We start from the raw sequence: 27,194 nt of genomic DNA, 5'->3' as shown, positions 1-27,194 counted from the left end.
TCAAAAGTTATCGGGGGTAGTTGGGAGTGTGGAATTCGAGACACAAACAGATGAGTCATGATCTTATTGAGTGGAGGAGCAGGCTATTGGGGGCGAATGGCCTACTTCAGCTCCTAATTCGTATGTTCGAATGTAACACACAGCTGAGGGAGACATCAAAAGTTACTGTCCTCTCCTCCTCCTCCCCCTCCCCTCATCATTTAGGACGCATACTTTGATCCTAAAATGCTTTCTAGTCATCCAAAGGCAATAATGCTGAAAGATTCTAAACTGAGATATGAAAGCATAAATCCTGTAGGAGAAATGATTAATTCCAGTTGGTTCAGTGACTGCAAAGCTGTGCCTGTATTCAACCTGCAACAGGGTCAGGGTCATTTAATTTATTAATTTATGAAATGAGGAGCAGCAGGGAATTAATTAAATATTCTTGTCAAAACTGTATTCTGCTTTTTCATATGTGTAAAATTCAGTAGTTAGTTGATACACACTTGGCCTCATCTTACTACAGTGATCTTTAGTCCAGATTCCAAAGTAATGGAATTCACATTGCGGCACAATGCAAAATCATGTTATCTAGTACACACAAAGGGTCTGTAGGCAACGTGCCCAAAGAATAGCCTTAAATATGTCCCCAAAATAGAATCAGTGCTCATACTGAACATTGGGAAGTTAAAAGGGCTGATAATATTCAACGATGAAGGCTTATGAAAATAAAACATTCCTTAACAGTGATGGAGAATATAAGCATGAAGGTACAGCACTAGATAAAACTCACTAGAGGATATAAATGTCATGCTTTACCTGGACTTGTTAGTGAGACCCGAAGAAGCTGTAGAGTAAAAGGGCCTCCTGGCATACCTACGTACTGATGCTTTATTATTTTGGAGGTCATCAAATAGACCAACATGACTGTATGAGGTGCTTGACACCAGAAGAGGTGAACACTCTCACTTGTGTAACTCAGATTGGTCAATAAAATTGGGCAGCTTCTTTGGAATCTGGAATATTTAAGCTTGTGTCTTTTTGTTACTCAAGTTAGTTCAGTTCTTAATCTTAGTAATTCTTGGAGTAGTGTCTATTGTATTTTGCGAGTAGGAGTTGTTTAGTCTGCGAGGAAGGGTGTCTCTGTGAGAGCGAGAGAGTGGGGAGAGGGTTATAGGAATTACGATTGCTATATGAGACAGATACAGACAGATATGTGTTTCAGTTAGATATACAATTTTGCCAAGATCAAGGCAAAAGTGAGATTCAAGTCATCGAATCCAGATACTGCTACCAGCACAGAAAGTGAACCCAAGAGCAGATGATCCAGAACTGGATAGTGCCTCTACAGACAGAGGTGTATCACTCTGATGTCACAGAAGACTAACCCTATCATCCTAGAGGCAAGTGAGGCATCCAGTTCGTGACTTTTACGCCAGTTCATGAGATGATAAAAGCATTGCCAACTACAAAAAGATAGACTTTAATCTGTTCAATAGACTGACTGTCTAATGCTGTTAACTTGTCGGTTATTTTAGATATCTAATCCTGAATTAGTCTCATCAATGTCAGATACAGATCTTAATGTTAAATTTAGAATTAAAAGTCATTGTTTTGACACAACTAATTTGCCTTTGTAACCTGTTGTTCATTTTTTAATTGTCTATTAATTATTTGTATGCTCAAGGTTGACGTTTAAGTGTTGCTAATCATGATTCTGAGGTTAGTTGTAATTGCTAGCTCGTGACTTTATTTTCTAGCTTCTTCGATAATTTGGTGAGAGAGGGTTAATTCATTAAGTCAGTAGCTTGTGCAATTCCTAATGGGAGGTTGATAGCATAAGCTGCAGTATAACCTGAGAGACCATTGGTTCCAAACCCATGAATTAATAACAAAAATAGTAAGCAATTTGTCTAACAGTTCACTTAGTCTGCTTAGAACAACAACACCTTGTATTTACTTAGCACCTTTTAATGTAGTAAAACGTCCCAAGGTGCTTCACAGGAGTGCTTTCGAACAAAATTTGACACTGAACTGCATAGTTGATATTATGGCAGATGACCAAAATCTTGGCCAAAGATATCGGTTTTAAGAAGCGTCTTAAAGGAGGAACGAGAGATTGGAGAGGTTTAGGGATAGAAATTCAGAGCTTAGAGCCTATGCAGCTGAAGGGACGAAGACTAATGGAGTGATAAAAATTAGGGATGCTCACGGGGTCAGCATTGGAGGAGCACAGATATCTCAAAAATGTTGCAAGTTTGGAGAAGTTTGCAGAGATAAGGAGGGGTGAGGCCATGGAGGATGTGCAAACAAGGGTAAGAATTTTAAAATTGAGGTGTTGATGGATTAGTTTAGTGAGTATAGGGGATGATGAGTGAATGTGACTTGTGAGTTAGGATACAGGCAGCAGAGTTTTGGATGAGCTCAAGTTTATGGAGGGTAGAAGATGTGAGGCTGGCCAGGACTGCATTAGAATAGTCAAGTTCAGTGCGACGGTTCATTATTCCATGTTTTTTGTTTTTAAGAGAGCAAGACTTGGCCTATTCTCAAGCCAGATAAGGCACAGCACAGTGCATCAGTAAAAATGGTGTGGGTCTCTTCAAAAAAAGTTTCCAACCTCTTAACATTCTTTTGGTAATGATAAATTCATAGCTTCTCGTTACTGAGAAAAAAATAATTAATGTTTCAGCTCTGTGACTTTTCATCAGTCCTGATGAAATGTCACAGAGCTGAAACATTAATTCTTTTTTTTCCTTCCACAGATGCTGCCTGACCTACTGACAAAATAATTCATCAGTTCTGATGAAAGGTCACAGACCTGAAACATTGTCTGCTTCTCTCTCCACAGATGCTGCCTGACCTGCTGAGTATTTCCAGCATTTTCTGTTTTCGTTTCAGATTTCCAGCATCCGCAGTATTTTGCCTTTGAATTATTTTGTCCCTTTCTCCACAATCAAAATCCTGGCCGATCTTGATTGCTTTCTGGGTGAATATTAATATTATCTTGTATTATGATCTTTACAAGTTTGACCATGACAAGTGTTAGGCTGATTGGTCTATTGTCACTTGGTTTAGCCCTTTCTGCCTTTCTGAAGAGAGATGTTCCATTAGCAAACCTCCAGTCCTCTGGAAAAATATCGGAAGCCAGGGGTGTTGGAAAGGTTATGAGTGGAGCTTTCCTCCCTGACTTGCTTCAGCATTCTAGGATGTATCCCGTCAGAGCCCACTGTATTTTCCATCTTGAGTTCCGTCCAGCTTTATCAGTCCGACTTCTTTATTGTTATCTTGTCTAATTGAGCCACTTCCTCCTCTTCTGACCTTTCATTTGCATGAGTAAATTTCTCTGTGAGGTGTGAGCCGAAGTACTCATTTAAGATCAGCCAGCTTAACCCTTCATATGATTTTTTTTTTCACGTCTAGACAGTTCAACTCTTTCTTTAACTATCCTTTGACATTCTATGTGGTTTCAAAACTACTTCCTATTCCCTTCTAGTTTTTATGTCGTCTCAGGCGCTCTCATCGTTTTTGCTTTATTAAAACGTAAAACATGGAATAAGATGCAGTCATGCCTTTGTTACCTCTAGACTTGACATTGCAACGCACTCCTGGCTGGCCTCATATCTTCCACCCTCCAAAGAAACATTGAATAATCTTGTTAATAAGTATCAACAATCATATTTTCTTCTTCTTCTTTGTTTTAGGCCCTAATTTTGTTATCTGTCTCCTAAGTCTCACTTTACTTTTAATTTCTCTACCCATCCAGAGAAATGCATACCATTTACTTGTCATGCCAAGAATGAGGCTCATAAATTTCGCCATATGGACATTAAATTTTAAAATTGTTGTTGGGAAGAAAAGAAGGCCTATTACAAGGGGTTGCCAAGCCCCTGATTGGCAAGACATTTTTTTCATACTAGCAGACAGTGCTGGAACAAAGGAACCAGTCCCTGCCCCAATACACAGAAGAGACCTGGTCAAACCAGTGGGTCATGTGACCACCTGCTGGCCAACAAAGAGAGTTTTAAATTGGAGAAACAGAATTTGAAGTCAGAAAGCTGTTTGTTCCTGGTCTGAAAAGGCCTCCCATGGCTGGATTGCCATAGTCTCTCCTGTCTGCTCTCATCTCTTTCTCACGAAACTGAAAACCATTGAAGACACACGAGCCCCAAGAGAGAAAAGTCTCCTACAGTGAAAAGGTTTAAGAAGAATACTGGGCCCCAACGAAAAGCAAGATCTACCTACAAGCAAGGACTACAGTGAGCTCAAGGCACAGTAACAAAAACGCCTCTTCAGAGATTGCCTCAAACCTCTCCATTATTTTTCTTCTCTTTTCTGTCTCTATTTGCATATGTGTATTGTATGTACATACTAGCATGGGGCGTGGCGTGTATCCGTAGGCGTTAACTGTATTAGAGTTTAAGTTTTAATAAATTTCACTTTTCTTCTTTAAACCTAAGAAAGCCTGTTTATGTTCATTTCTTTGCCTTATAATTGGAAAGCGGTGAACAAGGATTCACCAAGGGGAAGCTCAAAACATGGTGTGTTTAAAACAAAACCCTGTTACAATAAGGCCAGATGAAGGCTGAGAAAGACCCTTAGACACCTTTCTCACCTGGTCGTAACATACTTCTTGTGGAAATATTCTAATTTGTTCCCTAACCCTCTCCCGTTTAGATGTTTTTGATTGCTTTTTTCATGTTCTTTGCTGCCAATTCTTCTTTCTAATCTGCCCAGGCTGTATCCATTTTAGGCTCATTGAAATTGGCCTTTTTTCCAATCAAATCAATTTATTTTTGACTGTTGACACTCACTCCTTTTCATTTTTTTTATCAAACCTAATTATGTCATGGTCCCTCTTTCCTATAGTTCACGATTTTCACCCTAATCTTCATTTGTTCCACATTTCATAGAACTAGATCCAGCATTGTCTCCTTCTACATACGAAAGGGAATACCAGCTTCACCGTGGGCATCTGAAAGTTTTTCTCTCATTGCATGGATAGGGCAGAAAGTGGCAGAAATACACTGCAGTTTTCAAGCACATTTGCCATAATGAAATGTTTACTGTTTAATAGATTGTGTTCTACAATTTTAGCAGTTGACAGGGAAATGGCCTGTTTATTGGATCATGGGGAACCCTGCAAGGGTAAGTCATTTCAATTTCAAACAAATGGCTTTAGACATTTGCAAGCCATCTGCTTGAAGTAACTGACCATTACTGCTTTTATTTGCCTACTAAGTGGATTTGAAATTTACAGGAGGTGTTCTCACCTTTCCCAGTCCTTGACAGACCTTGTGGTTTTTCAGCTGCATGGCTTATTTAACCCATTATCCACGGAACATACAAAATATTCAGAAAATGGGCTAATATGCCAAAAGAAGGAAGCTACACTTCATATGAATTCTGTCCTGCTTTAGCTCTCTAGCCAGTGATACAGCTATCACTCAAGCATTTCCTTTGCTGTCCAGCTCAATGGTACTAACTTTGCTTGATTCCACTATTAGCTGTAGAGTCAAAGCTAGGTGTCTGCTAATGGCTTCTCTTCACACCCATTCACCTCGAGAGTCCCCAAAACTTAGAAACATAGAAAATAGAAGCAGGAGTAGGGCATTTGGCTCTTTGGGCCTGCTCCGCCATTCATTATGATCATGGCTGATCATCCAACTCAGTAACCTGTTCCCGCTTTCCCCCCATGTCCTTTGATTCCTTTCGCCCCAAGAGCTATATTTAACTCCTTCTTGAAAACATACAAGGTTTTGGCCTCAACTGCTTTCTGTGGTAGCGAATTCCACAGGCTCACCACTCTCCGGGTGAAGATATTTCTCCTCATCTCAGTCCTGAAAGGTTTATCCCGTATCCTTGGACTATGACCCCTGGTTCTGGACTCGCCCCCCATCGGGAACATGCTTCCTGCATCTACCCTGTCAAGCCCTGTTCGAATGTTATAGGTTTCTATGAGATCCTCCCTCACTCTTCTGAACTCCAGCGAATATAATCCTAACTGACTCAATCTCTCCTCATACATCAGTCCCGCCATCCCAGGAATCAGTCTGGTAAACCTTCGCTGCACTCCTTCTATAGCAAGAACATCCTTCCTCAGATAAGGAGACCAAAACTGCACACAATATTCCAGGTGTGGCCTCACCAAGGCCCTGTATAATTGGAGCAAGACATCCCTGCTCCTGTACTCAAATCCTCTTGCTATGAAAGCCAACATACCATTTGCCTTTTTTACCGCCTGTTGCACCTGCATGCTTACCTTCAGCGACTGGTGTACGAGAGCACCCAGGTCTCGTTGTATATTCCCCTCTCTCAGTTTATAGCCGTTCAGATAATCTGCCTTCCTGTTTTTGGTACCAAAGTGGATAACCTCACATTTATCTACATTATACTGCATCTGCCATGCATTAGCCCACTCACTCAACTTGTCCAAATCACCCGGAAGCCTCTCTGCAGCCTCCTCACAGCTCACCCTCGCACCCAGTTTTGTGTCATCTGCAAATTTGGAGATATTACATTTATTTCCCTCATCTAAATCATTAATATATATTGTGAATAGCTGGGGTCTTAGCACCGATCCCTGCGGTACCCCACTAGTCACTGCCTGCCATTCGGAAAAAGACCCGTTTATTCCTACTCTTTGTTTCCAGTCTGCCAACCAATTTTCTATCCATCACAATACACTACCCCCAATCCCATGCGCTTTAATTTTACACACTAATCTCTTATTGTGGGACTTTGTCAAAAGCCTTCTGAAAATCCAAATAAACCACATCCACTGGCTCCCCTCATCAACTGTACTAATTACATCCTCGAAGAGTTCTAGTAGATTTGTCAAGCATAATTTCCCTTTTGTAAATCCATGCTGACTCTGCCCGATTCTACCACTGTTCTCCAAGTGCTCTGCTATAAAATCTTTGATAATGGACTCTAGAATTTTCCCCACTACCGACATCAGGCTGACTGGTCTATAATTCCCTGTTTTCTCTCTACCTCCCTTTTTAAATAGTGGGGTTACATTAGCTACCTTCCAATCTGTAGGAACTGTTCCAGAGTCTATAGAATCTTGGAAGATGACCACCAATGCATCCAGTATTTCTAGGGCCACTTCCTTAAGTACTCTGGGATGTAGATTATCAGGCACTAGGGATTTATCGGCCTTCAATCCCATCAATTTCCCCAACACCATTTCTCTACTAATACTTATTTCCTTCCGTTCCTCCCTCTCACTAAACCCTGTGTTCCCCAACATTTCTGGTATGATATTTGTGTCCTCCTTTGTGAAGACAGAACCAAAGTATGCATTTAGTTGGTCAGCCATTTCTTTGTTCCCCATAATAAAAAGATGCATCCTTGGCTGCCTCCTTTCTCATCTACATTTTGTCCCTTCACAACATCATCCAAAGTCATGGGGTTGACTTCAGCACACAGCACAACCTCTTCTCATGACCTTCCCATTGCCTCTGTGCTGTATGATTTCTTTTCTAACATCCAGTCTTAGATGAACTATACCTTTTTCCAGTTAAACACTGGAAAGACTCAAGTCATTTTCTTTAGCGGCCCATCAGAAACTCAGCCCCCGCCATCAATTCCATCTTCCTCCCTAGCCAATGTCTCTGGCTGAACCAAGCTGCTCGCATCTATGGTTCCGTGTTTGACCCTGATCTGAGCTTCCCACATCTTTATCCTCTCCTTCACATGACAGCCTACTTCCACCTATGTAACATTGCTCCTTTTCATAACAGGGCTCTCCTAGCCATTCTTAGGTCCTTCATAAACTTCAGCTTATCCAAAACTCTGCTGTCTGTATCCTATTTGTAGCAAGTAATGCTTGTTCACACCTATCCTCACAGTTCTACATTGGTTCCCAATTCCTCAACATCTCCCTTTTAAAATTCTCATCCTTGTGTTTAAATCCATGTACAACATCACCTCTTCCTATCTCTGCAACCTTCTGCAGCCCTACAAATTCTCACCCCGAAAATCTCTCCATTCCTCTGACTTCAGCCTCATGTGTAGCACCACCGCCCCCCCCCCCCCCACCCCCTATTCATCCCTGCAGTGGAGGCTGTGCCTTTAGTCACCTGGGTCCTGTTCTGGAATTCCCCCCTCTTCTCTCGCCCCTGCTTTAAACCCTTCTGTTTCTCCACATCGATTTCCTCCTTAAAACCCACCTCTTCACCCTAGCTTTACGTCATCCCTTGTAGTCCTTTCTCCTTTGGCCTGCTGTCCATTGCATCTGGAACTTTTTTCCACATTCTATAAACGTAAGTTGAAGCAAAGATTGGGGGGCTTTAGTTTTTGAACAATCCACAAGTAACTTAATTTCAACATTCAAAGTTATGTACTTATAGAGGGTCGACTTGAGAACTGTTTATTTTCCCTGCTTTCATTCTGTTGCACTGTGTATTTATTTTATTCCTCTCAGTATTGTTTCTTGGAATTCTTTTACAGCTGTGGAGATTTGAGTCACAGCTAGAGAAAAATAATCTGCAATCGCAACTTTAACAGTAGATACAGTTCCATTGTTTTTTATGTTGGTCATAATTAAACTTTGCAGTACCAATACTTTTTCTGTTCAGACAGTTTAACTTTTCTTTATTGGAATAAACAATATGCTTTATTTAAATATGTTACTGACTGCAGATGATAATTTCATTTCCAAATTTTTATGTCTAAGTCTGCATAAGAGTTTGCTTTGTTCACCTATTAACTAGTTACATTTTGTACAGTTACATCACACACTAATTGGTATTCAATCTAGTAGTTTTCAAGAAATATCAAGAAAAATAAAAAAAAATCAAGAAATAAGAAATATCAATCCTTGCAAAAATGGGAGGACAGTGTTTCATTTTAACCACAGTCGCTGTTTTGTTTATGTTTTAAACTATAGTGAGGAAACAGAAGACCAGAGCGCTTGCACTACCAAAGCAAAGTCTTTCCATCGTTGCCTTACAGCAGCGTCTAATATCACTGCAGCAACAGATTGCTGTTACGCAGAATGGAAAAAAAGTAGCCTTAAATGCTGTCAATGAACTGAAACAGAACAATAAGAAATTAACATCCCAATTGACTTTGGTTAACCAGAAACTTCAAGCCAACAAACAAACAATTCAGGTATGTTTAAAATCAGATATGGATTAAAGGGTTGCAGCAGTATGGCAATAACAAATTGGAGTAATGTATTGCAATGTTATAAGCTGACTGGTCCATCAAGTTGTAAGGTATTACACTAATAGAGCATGGTACTGTATACTTATTTACTGCACTTTTCCAAATCAATATTACCATTTAATCATGCAATATATTGTACAATATGTATTGTAAACTGAAATATTGATACAGCCTGCACTAAAACAGGATTCTGTTCAATCACTGGAAAATTGTGAAGTCTCAATATTTTGGCTGTATGATATTTCAGCCATCAACACCTTCCAGTCCCAAGATGTTCATATTCTTTGATCTATCGTAAATTCTGTGGCTAAATAACTAAAAGTGGTAAATAATATTGCTCTTGGAGGGTTTAATTACATAAATAATTTCAATAACAAATAGGTATTACAGAGTAACAGTATTTTCCATCAGGACCTGACATGAGTTCAATTATCTAAAACAAAACTTGTTTCTCTCAATATTGCTTTTTTTTCTAGAAAGACAAATGTAGAATTGAAGTGAGGGTAGAAATTTAACATTCACATTAACTAAGGAGAGGGAACTTCCAGGTGAAGGTTTTTGTTATTCAGAATATTTGCATACTTCTCATTGAAAAAAATTTTTCAGAAAAATATTTGATGTTTTTTTAAACATCGTACACAGAATCTAGACAATTTTCTTCTGGTTAGACAACACTGTGTCCCAAAGCAGTTCCGCTGAGCGCAGAATGCCCTGGGAATGGATTGCCTCATAGCAGGTCCCAGGCCAGCACATAGCTATGATTTCCACTACATTCAGTAGTGGGAATCACCCCACTATTTAAGAAGGGAGGGAGAGAGAAAACAATGAATTACAGACCTGTTAGCCTTAAGTCTCCCACAAGAGGTTGGTTAGCTGTTGGTGATGATTCTACTTTCTCATTTACATGTCCTCTAGACACATCTTTCATTTCATGGGATAGGAGATAATATACTGGCATGGATTAAGGATTGGTTAACAGGCAGAAAGCAGAGAGTAGGAATAAACGGGTCATTCTCGCAATGGCAGGCTGTGACTAGTGGGGTACCGCAGGGATCAGTGCTTGGGCCCCAGCTGCTCACAATATATATCAATGATTTGGATGTGGGGACCAAATGTAGTATTTCCAAGTTCGCGGATGACACAAAACTAGGTGGGAATGTGTGTTGTGAGGAAGATACAAAGCGCTTCAACGGGATTTGGACAGACTTAGTGAGTGGGAATGAATGTGGCAGATGGAATATAATGTGGAAAAATGTGAGGTTATCCACTTCGGTAGGCGGAATAGTTATGCAGAGTATTTCTTAAATGGTAAGAGATTAGAAAGTATAGATGTACAAAGGGACCTGGGTGTCCTTGTCAATAAGTCACTGAAAGCTAACATGCTGGTGCAACAAGCAATTAAGAAGGCTAATGGTATGTTAGCCTTTATCGCAAAAGGATTTGAGTAGTGAAGTCTTGTTTCAATTGTATAGAACCTTGTTTAGACTGCACCTGGAGTACTGTGTGCAGTTTTGGTCCCCTTATCTTAGGAAGGATATTATTGCCATATAGGGAGTGCAGCAAAGGTTCACCAGACTTGTTACCGGGATGGCGGGACTGTCCTATGAAGAGAGATTGGGGAAACTGAATCTGTAGTCTCTAGAGTTTTGAAGAATGAGAGGTGATCTCATTGAAACCTACAAAATACTGAAAGGGATAGACAGGGTAGATGCAGCTAAGATGTTTCCCCTGGTTGGGGAGTCTAGAACAAGGGGACACAATTTCAAAATAAGGGGGAAGCCACTTAGAACAGAGATGAGAAGAAATTTCTTTACTCAGAGGGTTGTGAATCTTTGGAATTCTCTACCCCAGGCTGTGGAAACTCAGTCATTGAGTATGTTTAAAGCAGAGATTGATAGATTTCTAAATACAAATGACGTAAGGGGATATGAGGATAGAGTGGGAAAAAGGCATTGAAGTGGATAATCAGACATGATCATATTGAATAGCGGGGCAGGCTCGATGTGGCTGAATGGCCTACTCCTGTTCCTATGTTCCTAGAGCCAGTTGGAGATCCTCTCCTGGCCTGACAGCAAAGCAAAGATCTACCATAGTGCGACCCTATAGAGGTAAACATTTAAAAGGTCAAAAAATAATTTTTCATTTTTCAGTAGATATGGTGTACTTTGAATTAAAAGGTACTGCACCTAGACTTTTCTTCCACTTCAAAGAATAGCAAGCACGTTAGTACATTGACGTTGAAAGTAGATCACTTGATCACGGATGAAACAGCCAGTGAATGTAATCACAGAAAATGCTGGGAATCCTCAGCAGGTCTGGCAGCATCTATGGAGAGAAAAGCAGAATTATAGATTCAAGTTGATGATCCTTTGTCAGAACTGGGGGTACTTACAGATGTCACTGTTTTTAAACCAGGCAGGGAAAGGGGGAGGTAAAGAAAGGACAAAAGGAAAGGTCTGTGATAGGGTGGAAGGCAGGAAAGATTAAATGACAAAAGGGATCATGGTGCAAGGTAAAAGGAGATGGTAATAGGACAAGTAAAGAAATGAAAGATGTATCTTGAGGACATGTAAATGAGAAAGTAGAATCATCACCAACAGCTGTCGTCCAAAAACAAAAAAAAACACAAACAAAAACAAAGGGGAGAAAAGAAAGAAAAATGAGGGTAGTGATTATGATCTGAAATTGTTGAACTCAATGCTAGCCAAGATTTTATGGGCCCCCCTGATGCGGGGGGCCCGTCATCTCACTGTCACCAAGCGATCTTTGTGGGAGCAGGATAGGCTGACAACAGCCTTCCTGCCGAGAGGCCAATTGAGGCCCTTAAGTGGCCTATTCAGGGCCTGGTTCCGCTGCTGCTGGGATCTTACCAGTGGCGACAGGGGCCTCTGCCATACGGGGAGGACGCCTTGCAACACAAGGTACCCTCCTTTTGGGCTTGTGGGGAGGGGCCCTTCCTCCATGGGCAATTTGTGGCCCACGGAGGACTGCCACCGGGACATCGTTACCCCCCGGGACCCCCCTCCCCCTGGACTTCAAAACCATCCATCCACCCCTACTTGCTGGGGCCTTCCAGACTGACCCCGGCGGCCCTGCCTCACCTACCTCTTGTCCGGGGTTCCAGCGCTGGGCCTGGATCCGAGGTCTCAGTAATACTGGCAGTAGCTGCCGCTTCCAGTGGTGCTGCTGATACTGCTGGCCCTCTGATTGGCCGACAGCTCAGAGGCGGGATCCCAGTCTTTATAGGCTCGTGAATCTTTAATTGATAAACACGGGAGGATCGCTCCGTGGGGGCCATGAAAATGCAGAGCCGGGGTTCCCCCCACCACCCGCCTTTTCGGCCTGGCACTAGGAGTCCCATCATCTATAGAAAATCCAACCCGTTGAGCCCGGAGGGCTGTAAAGTGCCTCTAGTCAAAAGATGAGGTGCTAGTCCTTCAACCTTTGTTGAGCTTCATTGGAACAGTGTGATAGACCAATGGCAGAAAGGTCAGAGTGGGAGTGAGTTGGAGACATAAAATGACAGGTGACAGCATCATGCTTGCAGACTGAACAGAGGTGTTCCACAAAGCAATCACCTAATCTGCATTGATCTTCCTCAGTTTAGAGGAGACTGCATAATGAGGAGTAAATAGAGTATACTAAATTGAAAGAAGTACACGTAAATCGCTGTTTCACCCAGAAAGAGTGTATGCAGCCTTGGGCGGTGAGAAGATAGAGGGTAAAAGGTCAGGTGTTGCATCTCCCTCGCTTGCATGGGATGATGCTGTGGGAAGGAGAGGGGTTGATTGCATAGTGGACCAGTGTATCACTGAGGGAACAGTCCCTTTCGAAGGCTGAAAGGGGAGGGGAAGATGTATTTGATGGTGGCATTATGCTGGTGGTGGCAAAAATAGCAAAGGATGATCCTTTGACTATGGAAGCTGGTGGGTTGGAAGGTGAGGACAAGGGAACACTATTATGGTTCTGGGAGGGGGAAGGGGTGAAAGTAGAATTGTGGGAAATGGAACAGACACAGTCGAGAGCCCTGTCCACCACGGTGTGGGGGGGGGGGAGGGGGGGAGACCCAGGGGAGGTGGGGAGACCCCTCGGTTGAGGATAAAGGAAGACATATCGGAAACGCTGGTAGGTTGCATCATCAGAACAAAGGCGATGGAGATGGAGAAACTGGGGGGATAGAATAGAGTCCTTACAGGAAGTGGGGAAATGTAGTCAAAGTAGCTGTGGGCTTATACTGAATATTGGTCGATAGTCTATCCGCAGAAATGGAGACAAAGAAGTTGAGGAAGGGAAGATCAGAGATGGACCATGTCAGGGCAAGGGAATGGTGGAAATTGGAAGCAAAGTTGATGAAGCTTTCCAGTTCGGGGCAAAAGCAGGACACGACACCAATATAGTCATGAATATTTTGGAAAAAGAGAGAGTGGGGTGTCCTGAGTAGACTGAAACAAAGAATGTTCCACATATCCCAGAAAAGGTAGACACTGCTAGGATCCATGTGGGCACCCAGAGCAACACCTTTTATTTGGAAGAAGTGAGTGGAGTTAAAGGAGAAGCTGTTCAGTTTGAGAACAAGTTCAGCCAGGTGGAGGAGAATGGTGTGCATAATTTGGTAGTACATGTCATCTTAGCATGCATGGCAAATGAAGCATTTGCTTGTGAACTGGCAAATGAGAGCATTATCAGTTTGTTTCAGCTGTTCTTGGTAATTAGGTATGATTAAATTATCAATGTAGGACATGCAAAGAACACAGCAAATATTACATCTTACATTCAGTAGCTACTTACCAAAGTAAATAAGAATTGTTGCTGCCCTTAAGGATAGTACGTTTACAACATGTATACTTTATAATGTTAAAAATTAAAATCTGTAAAATTATGTTTTAGCAATGCGCAATAGTTACTGCCAATGATGGAATACAGATTGTGTATGAGACCAAAGCAAGGTTCTGTGTGCAATTCTTCTTGCAGAATTGCATTAATTCAGCAGTCTTTGGGGTGGTAGTTATTGCAGAAATGTAGCATGTATATTCCTGCTGTGCATGGCTATTGTCTTATACTCACATTTATCAGAAGGGCAGTAGACTTTCCGAACATATGAACAGAGACGGACAAGTCAGACCTTCTGGTCCATACCGCCTGTCTCACATTGTAATGGTATTTTTTTAAAGTAGGCTGAATAAGGGGTATCATGAAAATACAGTGCATTGGGAACTTTGTATGATCTGCACGGGAGGGTAGGATACAGATCTATGCATAGGACTGCCAACTATGGGTTGAAGGTATGGGAGCGTAGTGGTTAAGTTAATAGACTCCAGAGGCTTGGACTAATGATCCAGATACATGAGTTCAAATCCCACTACAGCAGCTGGTGGAATTTAAATTAATTAAATAAGTAAATCTGGAATTAAAAGGCTAGTCTCAGTAATGGTGACATGAAACTACCGGATTGTCATAAAAGCCCTCTGATTCACTAATGTACTTTCTGCCATCCTTGCTGGTCAGGCCTATATATGACTCCAGGCCCACAGCAATGTGGGTGACTCTTAACTGCCTTCTGAAATGGCCCAAGCAAGCCACTCAATTGTCTCAAAACTGCTACAACCTCCAGTACATAGATTGGAGCAGTTCAAGAAGGTGGCTCACCACCACCTTCACAAAGGCAATTAGAGATGAGCAATAATTGCTGGCCTTGCCAGTGACACCCACATCCTTTGAATGAATAAAAAAGAGCTGCAAGTTAACAATTTCAGCTGTGCCACTGCAGAGCAATGCTAAGTGGCAGCCATCCACCTCCCCACATCTTGGAAAGAAAATTGGATCAGTCTTACACATTCCCCTGGAAATGGTTCAAGAGGGGTAATGGCAGAGGTGGTGGGAACAGGTCATTCTGCCATCTTAGCAAAAGCACCCGGTTTTAAAAATAGCCTCAATAAAATAACATGGATAATATCCATCATTTCAGTGCTTATTCACTTCATCATTTTACGTTACTTCAGTTGGTAACATTACTATATTTACGAGTCTTCAGACCAAATAACTCAAATTCAGTAGAGCCTTTGCTTGCTTGTTAAAGATTGCAACTATCTCCCTTACACATCCCAGTTATCCAAGCCTAGTGAACTTGGGGGCAGCTTGTTAGCCAAGGCTAGTGATCAAAGAGGCTCAGCTTCATCACCGCTGGGTCAAAATCCTGCAGCAACTTAACAGCATTGTGGTACCACATTGACTGCAGCAATTCAAGAAGGCCCATCATCATCTCGGGGAAATTAGGGCTGGACAATAATTGTCAATCTTGCCAAGGAGAACCAAATCCTGAGATTCAGTGAAACAAACAGCTTATATGGAGTTAGACTGCAGATCAGCCATGACTTCATTGAGTGGCGGAAGGGGCTCGATGGGCTATGTGATGTCCTCGGAACTGGAGTGAGGTTTAGCCGAATTTAGTGTAAGATGTGAGACAAAGGCAGAGAGATAGAGACTGCAGGCTGCTGAACATCAAGGCTTCTTCTTTATTCTGTGTTTAGTTTCACTTTCCTCTTGCTAGCATGTGTGTTCTACAGCAGCTCCAAGTGTACACAATGCAATTGCAGTTTCAAAACACTACGAGACTACATCCCTCCCCCTTGTAAATGAGACACATAGCATGTTTCAACGAATTGTTTTCAGAATGTAAGCAATAAACTTAAACATAAATAGTTCACTTCGTAACATAGTCATTTAAGTCTGGTGGGCATTTTCTCTCATGTGTAGGATATTGTCTGACATCAGATCTCTCATTTGACTCATGTTCTTCATCTGAGATGTTAATGTCGAAATCGGATTCAATGCTTACAAGTGTTTTCTTTCCTCAGTGCTTTGTAGAATGACGCATTTCATGTGATGATTTGTTAACTGTGCTTAGATTGGATCATTGATCCTTTTGTATTGGTCACAACAAATGGTTGGATGTCATAAGGAGTTGTTTGTTTTCCAACATGGCCATCACGTTTCACAAGTTCTTAATCTCCTGGATTAAGAAGTGTAGCTCTTAATTTCATGTTTCGCTCTACATGTACATTCATTCAATCCTCTTGTTCTCGATTGCGTTCGTGTACATGTTGATTATTAGTTCCTCAGGGTAGCTCATGTGTGCACATAGGATGTGCAAAGATGAGCGTAACTGGCGGTTTTCCAGTAGTCGAGTGGGGAGTCGCTCTGTAATTATGAAGAAAATGATATAGCTCTTGCTTCCATGACTTATTCTCTGCTGTAGCTGTATGTATCACCTTTTTCAAGGTTTGCATAAATCTCTCAACTTCACCATTAGCTTTTGGCCAACAGGGTGTGATTTTCCTGTTAGTGAACCCTAGATAGCTTGTGAATTTGCTGAACTCATCACTGTTGAATGGGGGTCCATTGTCACTTCTTACTGTTTGAGGAATTCCAAACAAAGCAAAGATCTGGTCAAGCTTTGGGATGACTGCTTTCGTTGAAGTTGACATTACTAATTCCATGACTGGGACTCTGCTGTAGCTGGCAGTGACAAGAAGCAGTTGTTCACCTGTGAGCAAATCTTTGAAATCAACACTGACTTCAATCCATAACCCTGGAGGTAGTTCAGACTTCTTGAGAGGATCATGAAGATTTGACATTGTGGTTGCTTGACATGGCAAAAATGATTGATTTTGTGCTCTACCATACGGTCAATTTCTGGGAACCATACCTTTTCCCCAATGAGTTTGGTTTTGACAATTCTCTGATGTCCTTCATGTGCTATATCAACAACACATTCCCTCAATGAGTGTGGAATAACAATATAGTTGTGTAATACAAGATCAGACGTGGTTGTAATTGTGAAGACCTTGTAGTGTGTGAGCGATTTTGTTTGTAGACACTTTCTCGATCTCTTCTTTCCAGTTTCATGATTCAATAGCCTCCAGACATGATTGCAAAGCTTCATCTTGTTTTGTTGCTGCTTTGATGTCAGCTACTTTTAGCGACTTTGGCAACGCATTTAGGCTTACTTAGTTAAGATGTTGTTCGGCAACCTTTTCCTCACAACTAGTTGGACTGACTGTCGGCAGCGGATGTTGCAACAGGTAGTCCACTGGGCTGAGCTTGCCTGGTTGATACTCAACTTGGAACTCGTACTCTTGTAGTTTGAGTGATTTGCTATGTGGACTGTTGAACAAGCTGGTCTGTGATCAGTTATTACTTTAAATTTGCTTCCATATAGGCAGAGATGAAAGTGTAAGATACCCCATGTGATTGAGAGCACTTCTCTCTCTGTTTGTGAATAACGTTGCTCTACAGGCGATAATGATCTGCTTGCCATCGCAACAATAGATGGATTACCTTGTTTTCTGCACAAGAACCGTACCTAGGGCTTGCATCCACAACGAGCTGGGTGATTTTCTGAGGGTTGAAATAGGCATTTGTACAGCTTGCTGACAAGTGTCGTTTGATCTCATATACCGCCTGTTTGTGTGATTGAGTCCATTCCCAATTGGTGGTTTCTTTTGTCAGATCGTCTAGGGCGGCAGATAGCATAGTGAGGTCAAGAATGAAACGACTGCAGTAGGTGACAAATCCCAGCAGATTCTGGACTTCTTGCATGTTTGAAGGATCTGTAGCATTTACAATGGCTTCAACTTTCCGAGAATCTGATGATACTCCTTCACCACTGAACACTTGATCGAAGAATTCAATTTTGCTTTCATTAAACAAGCACCTGTCTTTGTTCAAGGTGAGGTTACATTCTCTGAGACATTGTCGGCATGCATATAGGCATGTCTTGAGTTCCTTTTTGGTTCAGCCATAGATGAGAATGTCATCACTGATGTTCAGCGTGCCTTCGAGTCTTTGAAGTGCAGACTGAATCAAGTGCTGAAATACCTCAGCTGCTGACCTGACTCCAAAGTTGAGCCTCTTATATTGGAAAAGACCGATGTGAGTAGAGAATGCAGTAAGATATCTCAATTCTTCTGCAAGCTCGATTTGATTATAGCCTGCATTGAGGTCAAGTTTAGTGAAGTGTTTAGCACTATTCACTTTCTCTATGATGTCACCGCTTGTCGGTGTCATGTGCCTTTCTTGGTTTGGTGATCGCATATCAACGCAGATTCTAATCTGGTTCTCGCTCTTGGGTTTCTTGGCAACTTGAATGGGTAAGACCCAAGGGGTAGGTTCATCCCGAACTTTCTCAATAATGTCAAGGTCAAGTAGGCATTGAAGTTCCTTCTCTGTCTGTTTCCTGACGTGAAATGGTATTCGTCGCCACTGATGTGCAACTGGAGGCACATTAGGGATTACGTACAGCTTGCATGTAACGCCTTTCAGCTTTCCGATACCAGTGAAGCCATCAGCGTACAGTTCAAGAATATTTTTGTTATGCGAAGGAATCGCGTATGTGACTGCAATCATGTTGCTGTGTGGAAACTGATAAGCATGCCACATTCTCCAGATATGACATAGAATACAGCATTCGTTCTAGTGTCTTTGAATGACACTGGTGTTTCAAAAATTTCAAGGATTTTCAGCGGTTTGTCACTGTTGTAAGGGAAAGTTTTCATACTCCCTGGTTTGCAGAGAATGGGGCAATCCTGAAGTTAGTTGAATATTTTGTCTCCCATGACATTGACAGACGCTGCTGTGTCTGTGAGAGCATCTATGTCCGAGCAGCCAGCAGTCACTGTCACATGTGGCTGTTTGCTGTGTCTGAGAGGGCGCTCAAAAGTATGTTCAGGGTCATCCGCCTCTATGTTAGCTACATTCACTTGTCTTTTTGCTGTGGTGTGCATACGTGATGCCCTTCTGTTGGTATTGGTCCTGGTAGTTGATTTTGTTGATGAGCAACAAGCACGTGCAAAGTGGTTGGGTTTTCCACAGGCTTTATACTGTTTACCAGTAGCAGGACACTCTGTCCAGTGTGGGTAAGCACCACCACAGTGGAACTATTTTTTGGATAAGTCGCAATTCTGTGAGACAGCTGTTGTTGCTTTGAGGTGGTTTCCTGGCACTTGAGTGATGAACAGTGTTCACAAGTGTTGAACTTGGAGTGTGGTAGTTACTGTTAGCAGTCTGAACTTCAGTAACTGGACTTTGAGAGCGATAGTGATCTTGCTAACTCCTGACAACTTTCTGTCTTTCTTGAGTGCTCTTGGCGTAGCTGACTGGAGAGACAGCCTTCGATTTGTGTTTTAATTTCCCGTTTGACATGTCCAACATCACCAAAGTCACATGTGGTTGCTAGTTGCCTTAATTGTGTGCAATATTGGTCATTTGTCTCATTTGTTTCTTGCTTAGTGCATTGGAATACAATGGTTTCTTATGTGGTGCTTTTCTTAGATGTAAAGTAGATCGTTAGTGCATTTTTTGCTCAAGCTTAAGTGTCTTAAAGATAATCCTTCACCTCCATAGTGTAGAAGCAAGGCCTTTTTCCTTGTGTCATCTGTGATTGTGAGACTTGCCCTCACATCTTTGAAATGACGCAACCACTTTTGCCAAGATGGGGATATAGATGGTGGCTCTGAAAGCATATCAAAAGGTGGTAGATTGGGCCTAGACAACACTGTATTGATCAGCAATACAGTGATAAAGGATCCAGGATCGTGCTCGTTTCAGAGGAAACTTTTTTCACTGTCTGTAAAAGTAGACAAAAATTTCCAAAATTTTCATACCTGAAAGCAATGTTTCAATTTTTTTTAACCATCTTCTGTTTATCTCATTGCCATTGTGATCTCCTCAGGACTGGAGTGGTTTAGCCGAGTTTAGTATAAGATGTGAGACAAAGACTGCAGGCTGCTGAACATGAAGGTTTCTTCTTTATTCTGTGTTTCGTTTCACTTTCCCTTTGCTAGCATGTGTGTTCTACAGCAGCTCGAATTGTACACATAGCACAATGCAATTGCAATTTCTAAACACTACAACACTACAGATTGAATGGCCTACTCTTCGTCCTATGTTGTCAATACAGAACAGAGGTAAGCTTTCTGCTGCTTCTCCAACTTGAGGCATCCCAGGCATTCGGAAATTGATTTGTAATGTTACCCACAGCCATCGCCAGTGGCAGGTCCACCCTTTAAGTTTTCACTGATGAGCTAGATTGGCTGATTAATATGTTTCATGCACTGATGTTTCCTAATGTTAAGATTAAGACCATCCTTTCTGTTGCCTATACTTCTTCCTCACAACACACCTGCTGCTCCACTGCAACTGCTTCCCCTTACCCTTCAAGCCAAACCTCACTCCAGGTTTTCCCCTGTTCGAGCCCTGAACCTGCATCTTTCTTTAGTTTCTCCCTTATCTTGTTTCATGCTTCTCTGAGCTCATCTTACCCAGGAGACCCACTTTCTGCTATCTTGACCACATTCCCACCAAATTGTGTCAACTGTGTCAAAAGCTACAGATCATTGGAAACATGGTCACTGTCACAAAGGATGTTATTGCCATTAAAAACAGAAAATGCTAGTGTTATGAGAGTTCTCATATTGTTGTTAAAACTTGGAATCTATTTTTTTTAAACTGAAGAGGCTGACTTTTGGGTGTTTTTTGAAAGGAAGTTTGACCAGTAATCAAGTTTTTACTGGAAAGCAGGTGATTTCAAGTAAACACCACAGGGGGTTTGACTTAAGAGCTATTCTTTGTTGTGACAAGAGAGAATTTATGATTAGCATGAGACTTTTTTTAGAATTAGAACATTACAGCGCAGTACAGGCCCTTCGGCCCTCGATGTTGCGCCGACCTGTGAAACCATCTGACCTACACTATTCCATTTTCATCCATATGTCTATCCAATGACCACTTAAATGCCCTTAAAGTTGGCGAGTCTACTACTGTTGCAGGCAGGGCGTTCCATGCCCCTACTACTCTCTGAGTAAAGAAACTACCTCTCACATCTGTCCTATATCTGTCACCCCTCAACTTAAAGCTATGTCCCCTCGTATTTGCCATCACCATCCGAGGAAAAAGACTCTCACTATCCACCCTATCTAACCCTCTGATTATCTTATATGTCTCTATTAAGTCACCTCTCCTCCTCCTTCTCTCCAACGAAAACAACCTCAAGTCCCTCAGCCTTTCCTCGTAAGACCTTCCCTCCATACCAGGCAACATCCTAGTAAATTTCCTCTGCACCCTTTCCAAAGCTTCCACATCCTTCCTATAATGCGGTGACCAGAACTGCGCGCAATACTCCAGGTGCGGTCTCACCAGAGTTTTGTACAGCTGCAGCATGACCTCGTGGCTCCGAAACTCGATCCCCCTACTAATAAAAGCTAACACACCATATGCCTTCTTAACAGCCCTATTAACCTGGGTAACAACCTTCAGGGATTTATGTACCTGGACACCAAGATCTCTCTGCTCATCGACACTACCAAGAATCTTCCCATTAGCCCAGTAATCTGCATTCCTGTTACTCCTTCCAAAGTGAATCACCTCACACTTTTCCGCATTAAACTCCATTTGCCATCTCTCAGCCCAGCTCTGCAGCTTATCTATGTCCCTCTGTACCCTACAACATCCTTTGGCACTATCCACAACTCCACCGACCTTCGTGTCCACCGACCTTCGTTTACTAACCCACCCTTCTACACCCTCATCCAGGTCATTTATAAAAATGACAAACAGCAGTGGCCCCAAAACAGATCCTTGCGGTACACCACTAGTAACTAAACTCCAGGATGAACATTTGCCATCAACCACCACCCTCTGTCTTCTTTCAGCTAGCCAATTTCTGATCCAAAGCTCTAAATCACCTTCAACCCCATACTTCCGTATTTTCTGCAATAGCCTACCGTGGGGAACTTTATCAAACGCCTTACTAAAATCCATATCCACCACATCCACTGCTTTACCCTCATCCACCTGTTTGGTCACCTTCTCGAAAAACTCAATAAGGTTTGTGAGGCACGACCTACCCTTCACAAAACCGTGCTGACTATCGCTAATGAACTTATTCTTTCCAAGATGATTATAAATCCTATCTCTTATAACCTTTTCCAACATTTTACCCACAACTGAAGTAAGGCTCACAGGTCTATAATTACCAGGGCTGTCTCTACTCCCCTTCTTGAACAAGGGGACAACATTTGCTATCCTCCAGTCTTCTGGCACTATTCCTGTCGACAATGACGACATAAAGATCAAGGACAAAGGCTCTGCAATCTCCTCCCTGGCTTCCCAGAGAATCCTAGGATAAATCCCATCTGGCCCAGGGGACTTATCTATTTTCACACTTTCCAAAATTGCTAACACCTCCTCCTTGTGAACCTCAATCCCATCTAGCCTAGTAGTCTGTATCTCAGTATTCTCCTCGACAACATTTTCTTTCTCTACTGTAAATACTGATGAAAAATATTCATTTAACGCTTCCCCTATCTCCTCCGATTCCACACACAACTTCCCACTACTATCCTTGATTGGCCCTAATCTAACTCTAGTCATTCTTTTATTCCTGATTTACCTATAGAAAGCCTTAGGGTTTTCCTTGATCCTATCCGCCAATGACTTCTCGTGTCCTCTCCTTGCTCTTCTTAGCTCTCCCTTTAGATCCTTCCTGGCTAGCTTGTAACTCTCAAGCGCCCTAACTGAGCCTTCACGTCTCATCCTAACATAAGCCGCCTTCTTCCTCTTGACAAGCGCTTCAACTTCTTTAGTAAACCACGGCTCCCTCGCTCGACAACTTCCTCCCTGCCTGACAGGTACATACTTATCAAGGACACGCAGTAGCTGCTCTTTGAATAAGCTCTACATTTCGATTGTGCCCATCCCCTGCAGTTTCCTTCCCCATCCTACGCATCCTAAATCTTGCCTAATCGCATCATAATTTCCTTTCCTCCAGCTATAATTCTTGCCCTGCGGTATATACCTGTCCCTGCCCATCGCTAAGGTAAACCTAACCGAATTGTGATCACTATCACCAAAGTGCTCACCTACATCTAAATTTAACACCTGGCCGGGTTCATTACCCAGTACCAAATCCAATGTGGCATCGCCCCTGGTTGGCCTGTCTACATACTGTGTCAGAAAACCCTCCTGCACACACTGGACAAAAACTGACCCATCTAAAGTACTCGAACTATAGTATTTCCAGTCAATATTTGGAAAGTTAAAGTCCCCCATAACAACTACCCTGTTACTCTTGCTCCTGTCGAGAATCATCTTCGCTATCCTTTCCTCTACATCTCTGGAACTATTCGGAGGTCTATAGAAAACTCCCAACAGGGTGACCTCTCCTCTCCTGTTTCTAACCTCGGCCCATACTACCTCAGTAGACGAGTCCTCAAACGTCCTTTCTGCCGCTGTAATACTCTCCTTGATTAACAATGCCACCCCCCCCCCCCCCCCCCCCTCCCCTTATACCATCTTCTCTGTTCTTACTGAAACATCTAAATCCTGGAACCTGCAACATCCATTCCTGCCCCTGCTCTACCCATGTCTCCGAAATGGCCACAACATCGAGATCCCAGGTACCAACCCATGCTGCAAGCTCACCCACCTTGTTCCGGATGCTCCTGCCTGGAAAAAAGTTTTGGTTTCACTTTGAACTGTTAAAAGATGCTGGTTTTTGGACTAAAAAGAGGCAGTTGGAATCTGCATATGAACCTGCCAGGAGATCAGAAGAAAAACTGTTACCTTTCTTTGTGGAATCCCTGCTCTTGGAAAGCAAAAGCTTGTATGAAGTTATACTGTTGCCTCTTATATTTCTGAAGACATCCTGAGTACTTGCAGAAACCTTGCATCTTTAAAAGGACTTTGCATCAAATGTGTGTGAGAACTGACACCTTTGTTGCTGTACACCTGCTATAAGACCTATGTGAACCCATCTGCAGTTGAATTTCTTTGAACGCCTACCAAAGCAGACTGTTCATCAAACTCGCCTGGAAAGATTCCTAGAGGCTGCCATCTATTCAACTTTGGGACACTTTGCCAGAACAAAGGACTTCCATCTCTTCTCTTCAGTAAAAGTTATTTTTCTTTATTCCTTCTATTCCTTTGTAATACAAATGCCCTTTTGTTTTGGATGTACGTGCGTAAGGGCCAGGATAATACAGGGCTTTAATATTTCAATTCGTGTATGTATTTACTTCATTATTGGTTAAGACTTGGTTTATAATAAATGGATAATTTTGTTCTTTATTAAATAAACCTGGTTGGTGTGCTTTATTCTGGGGACAAATAGAGTATCTCAATGGCTGTTTCGGTAAGTGGGAAAATGTATTGATATATTGTGACCTGTGGAGAAGTGGGACTGATTTAATGGTGCACTCCTCCCGCCTCGTTCGTAACACTGGAAATATTAAGCAGGTCAGGGAGCATCTGAGGAGAGGGAAGTCGAGTTAATGTTTCAGGTCGATGAGCTTTCAACAGAACTGCACTTGTGACTTTGGTTGGAGCCATTTTTGGTCTGTGGCAGATGTAGAAATTTGATTGGCGAGATTTAAAAGTTATTTTTTTGAAGTGTTAGTGCAGAAGCAAAAGAGGTTGGAAGGAGCTTGGGAGATGTGTACGATGAAAGATACAAGGAAGTGGTTGGACATTACCTTGTCAGTGATTGAAATATGAGGATAGAGAAGCCATGGGGGATGGCAAGATTGACAAGGTGGCTGAGTATATTGCTAGGAGAGTTTATGTGGATGGAGAGGTTTAGCAGGGCATTGAATTCAGAGCAGAAAGAGCAAGGGAGTTGAGATGGAGGTTGAAATGACTGAGGATGAGGGCTGCTTTCTACAGAGTCTGAGGGAGGAAAAGAGGGAGAATATCTTAGATAGAAACTTTGGGGGGGTGGTTGGGGGGCTGTGGGCAATGATGATTTTAAAGAAGAAGCAGTATGGTGGAATAAGGTTGAGACACTTGAAGGATGAGAAGGTACCAGTGTGATTAATGAACAATTGAAGAATGTGGCTTGATGGCCTCCGGATCAACACACTGCTAACAAATTATTTTCCTTGTTAATGGCTGTGCCACTGCCAGTGCAGATTTTCAAGCTTTGATTTTGTGTTTTTTTTAAACGAGTTTCATTTTAGCATAGCAAGTAAATATAAATGAATGTTGAATTTGAAATGCGAATAGAGGTTTTTATGGTTTGTCTACTTAACAACAGCCACTGTATTTCAAAGCAATTCATTCACCTGATCATAAATTTGAGAGATGTAATCAGATGCCATATAAATGCCAAAACTTCCTTTTATACAACAGTGATGCATTGCAACTGATAAAATTGAGAATAGTTACAGTTATTCTGAGACAGATGGATTCCATTAGATCTAAAGACCAGAATTTTGCAAATGTAAGAGAGAAACAAGATGAAATGCAATGTGAAGGATGCACGTTCCTGAAATCTGTGACATACTTTATGAAGACTGACCCCTGAGTAACCAGCTATTTATGTGAAAGTAGGTGAAAAATACTTCTGGTGCCAGCTCCTAGTGAAATCCCAGAATACACAATCCGAGCTAGTGTTGTCCTTCATCCAGAAGCCAGACTAAACAACCCAGTTTGAATCACACTTCATTAATATAACAAGGGCCATATACCATTTACGAAAGAATTGTGCGCAGAAAACCCTTTTCTCATGATACAATGGTGGTGGCGATCTGTGATTTGTTGGATTTATCCATCTGTTTGATTTGTGGCGTCCATGCAGATGTGTGCAATCTTTAGGTTTCATATGTTGGCTCATGACTGTATTCTCAATATACAGGTAGAACTTTAGCTGTGGAAAAAAAAATCACCTGTATGGCTTATTTTTCATGTATGAATTTGTCCAGTGAGGATTGATATTGTTGAGCACATTTTTTAGCTATATATATTTATAGTGTGACCTTCACTCTTCCTGTCTACTTCGGGATAAAGACCAAAGGTGAAAGCTGCATGCACTCATATCACATGCATACCTGTATCCTTTCTGGGAGTGTGTGAAGAATATCTTTTTCAAGGATGTGTGTTTTAGTACCAAACTATTAATTTCGGGCAACATGAAGCCACTGTAGCTTTAAACAAAATAGTTGCACTTCTTCCATGGTCATTTATTTTAAACTTGAGTGAAAAGTCCTGAAGGAAGACCCCGAGAAAATATAGAAATGATTCTGGTGGGGTATTAGAGATGTGTATTTAACATCTGCTTAAAGAAAAAGAGCGCAGCAATATTAGCTGACCTTTGCAGTTTGGTAGCAAGTTCTCATTGGGATCCGCTTGAGTCATAATTGGCTTCTGTAAGTCTGAGACCCAAGTCCCTGACTCCCTTTTACCAGCAGTTCTGGAGATGGTGTAAATGCCGCAATCCTCTGAGTCTGAACCATTGTGCAGATCGTTATCACAATTGCTTGCTCTATCTTGGGACTGCCTTTTCTTGACAAGGAGATTAATTATCAAATAGACTTTGAGAATCATGCTCAGACACTGATCAGGATACAACATCAGGTTTAATAATATTAAAGAAATCACATCCTGTCTGCTGTAATGGACTGATAGCCTAGAAGATGATTATAGCTGCACAATGCAAGAAAGGCTGTGACATCTGTACGCAACACGTAGTTTAAAGCCCGCAGTTACTTATGTTTTGAATTGCGGGTGTTCTTCTTAGATTTATGGTACACTTTAGCTTGAGGATTTTTAACTGGAAATACAACAAATCAAACTCGTCATACCTCAAAGCTGCTTAAATACCTCTAATGTGGAGCTATGGCTTTGTTTCTGTGCACTTCATGAAAAATCTATAACCTGCTCTTCTTGAAGGTATTCCAGACAAACAACATTCTTGTTGGGCTGTGTCCGTTCACAGCTAAAGATCATCAAAACTTAAAGTAACACAAAATTGCATTTCGAAAGATAAACCTGAGTGCTGTTGAGTCTTTTATGGGCCCACAAATAAATATGGTGACTAATTCCTGGAGTGCGGCTGTCACCTTGTGTGACGAAGTGGATTTAAAATTCTTTCAACTTTATGGCTGGGCTCAGAGGAGAATACTGTGAAAGAGGGATTTTGATGGTTTTGAAATCCATTCTTTTAAGGTTACTGTTTGCTCACAGCTGTTGTAACTGTTGTTTTGAGC

General features: G+C 41.8%; 1 protein-coding gene across 4 annotated transcripts in view; it reads left to right on the top strand.

Moving 5' to 3' along the window:
* The window catches only part of cntln (centlein, centrosomal protein), a 474,184-nt gene that overhangs the window by 298,466 nt on the left and 148,524 nt on the right, over window positions 1-27,194 (top strand). For all 4 annotated transcript variants that reach the window (XM_068030497.1, XM_068030494.1, XM_068030495.1 and 1 more), the window contains exon 19: window positions 8,876-9,099. In XM_068030497.1, coding sequence (XP_067886598.1) covers window positions 8,876-9,099 — 224 coding nt within the window. The remainder of the gene's footprint in view (window positions 1-8,875; window positions 9,100-27,194) is intronic.

Source organism: Heterodontus francisci, chromosome 4, assembly GCF_036365525.1.
Source record: "Heterodontus francisci isolate sHetFra1 chromosome 4, sHetFra1.hap1, whole genome shotgun sequence".
NCBI lineage: Eukaryota > Metazoa > Chordata > Chondrichthyes > Heterodontiformes > Heterodontidae > Heterodontus > Heterodontus francisci.
Note: the sequence above shows the minus strand (reverse complement) of the source record. Positions and strands in the feature narration are given on the sequence as shown.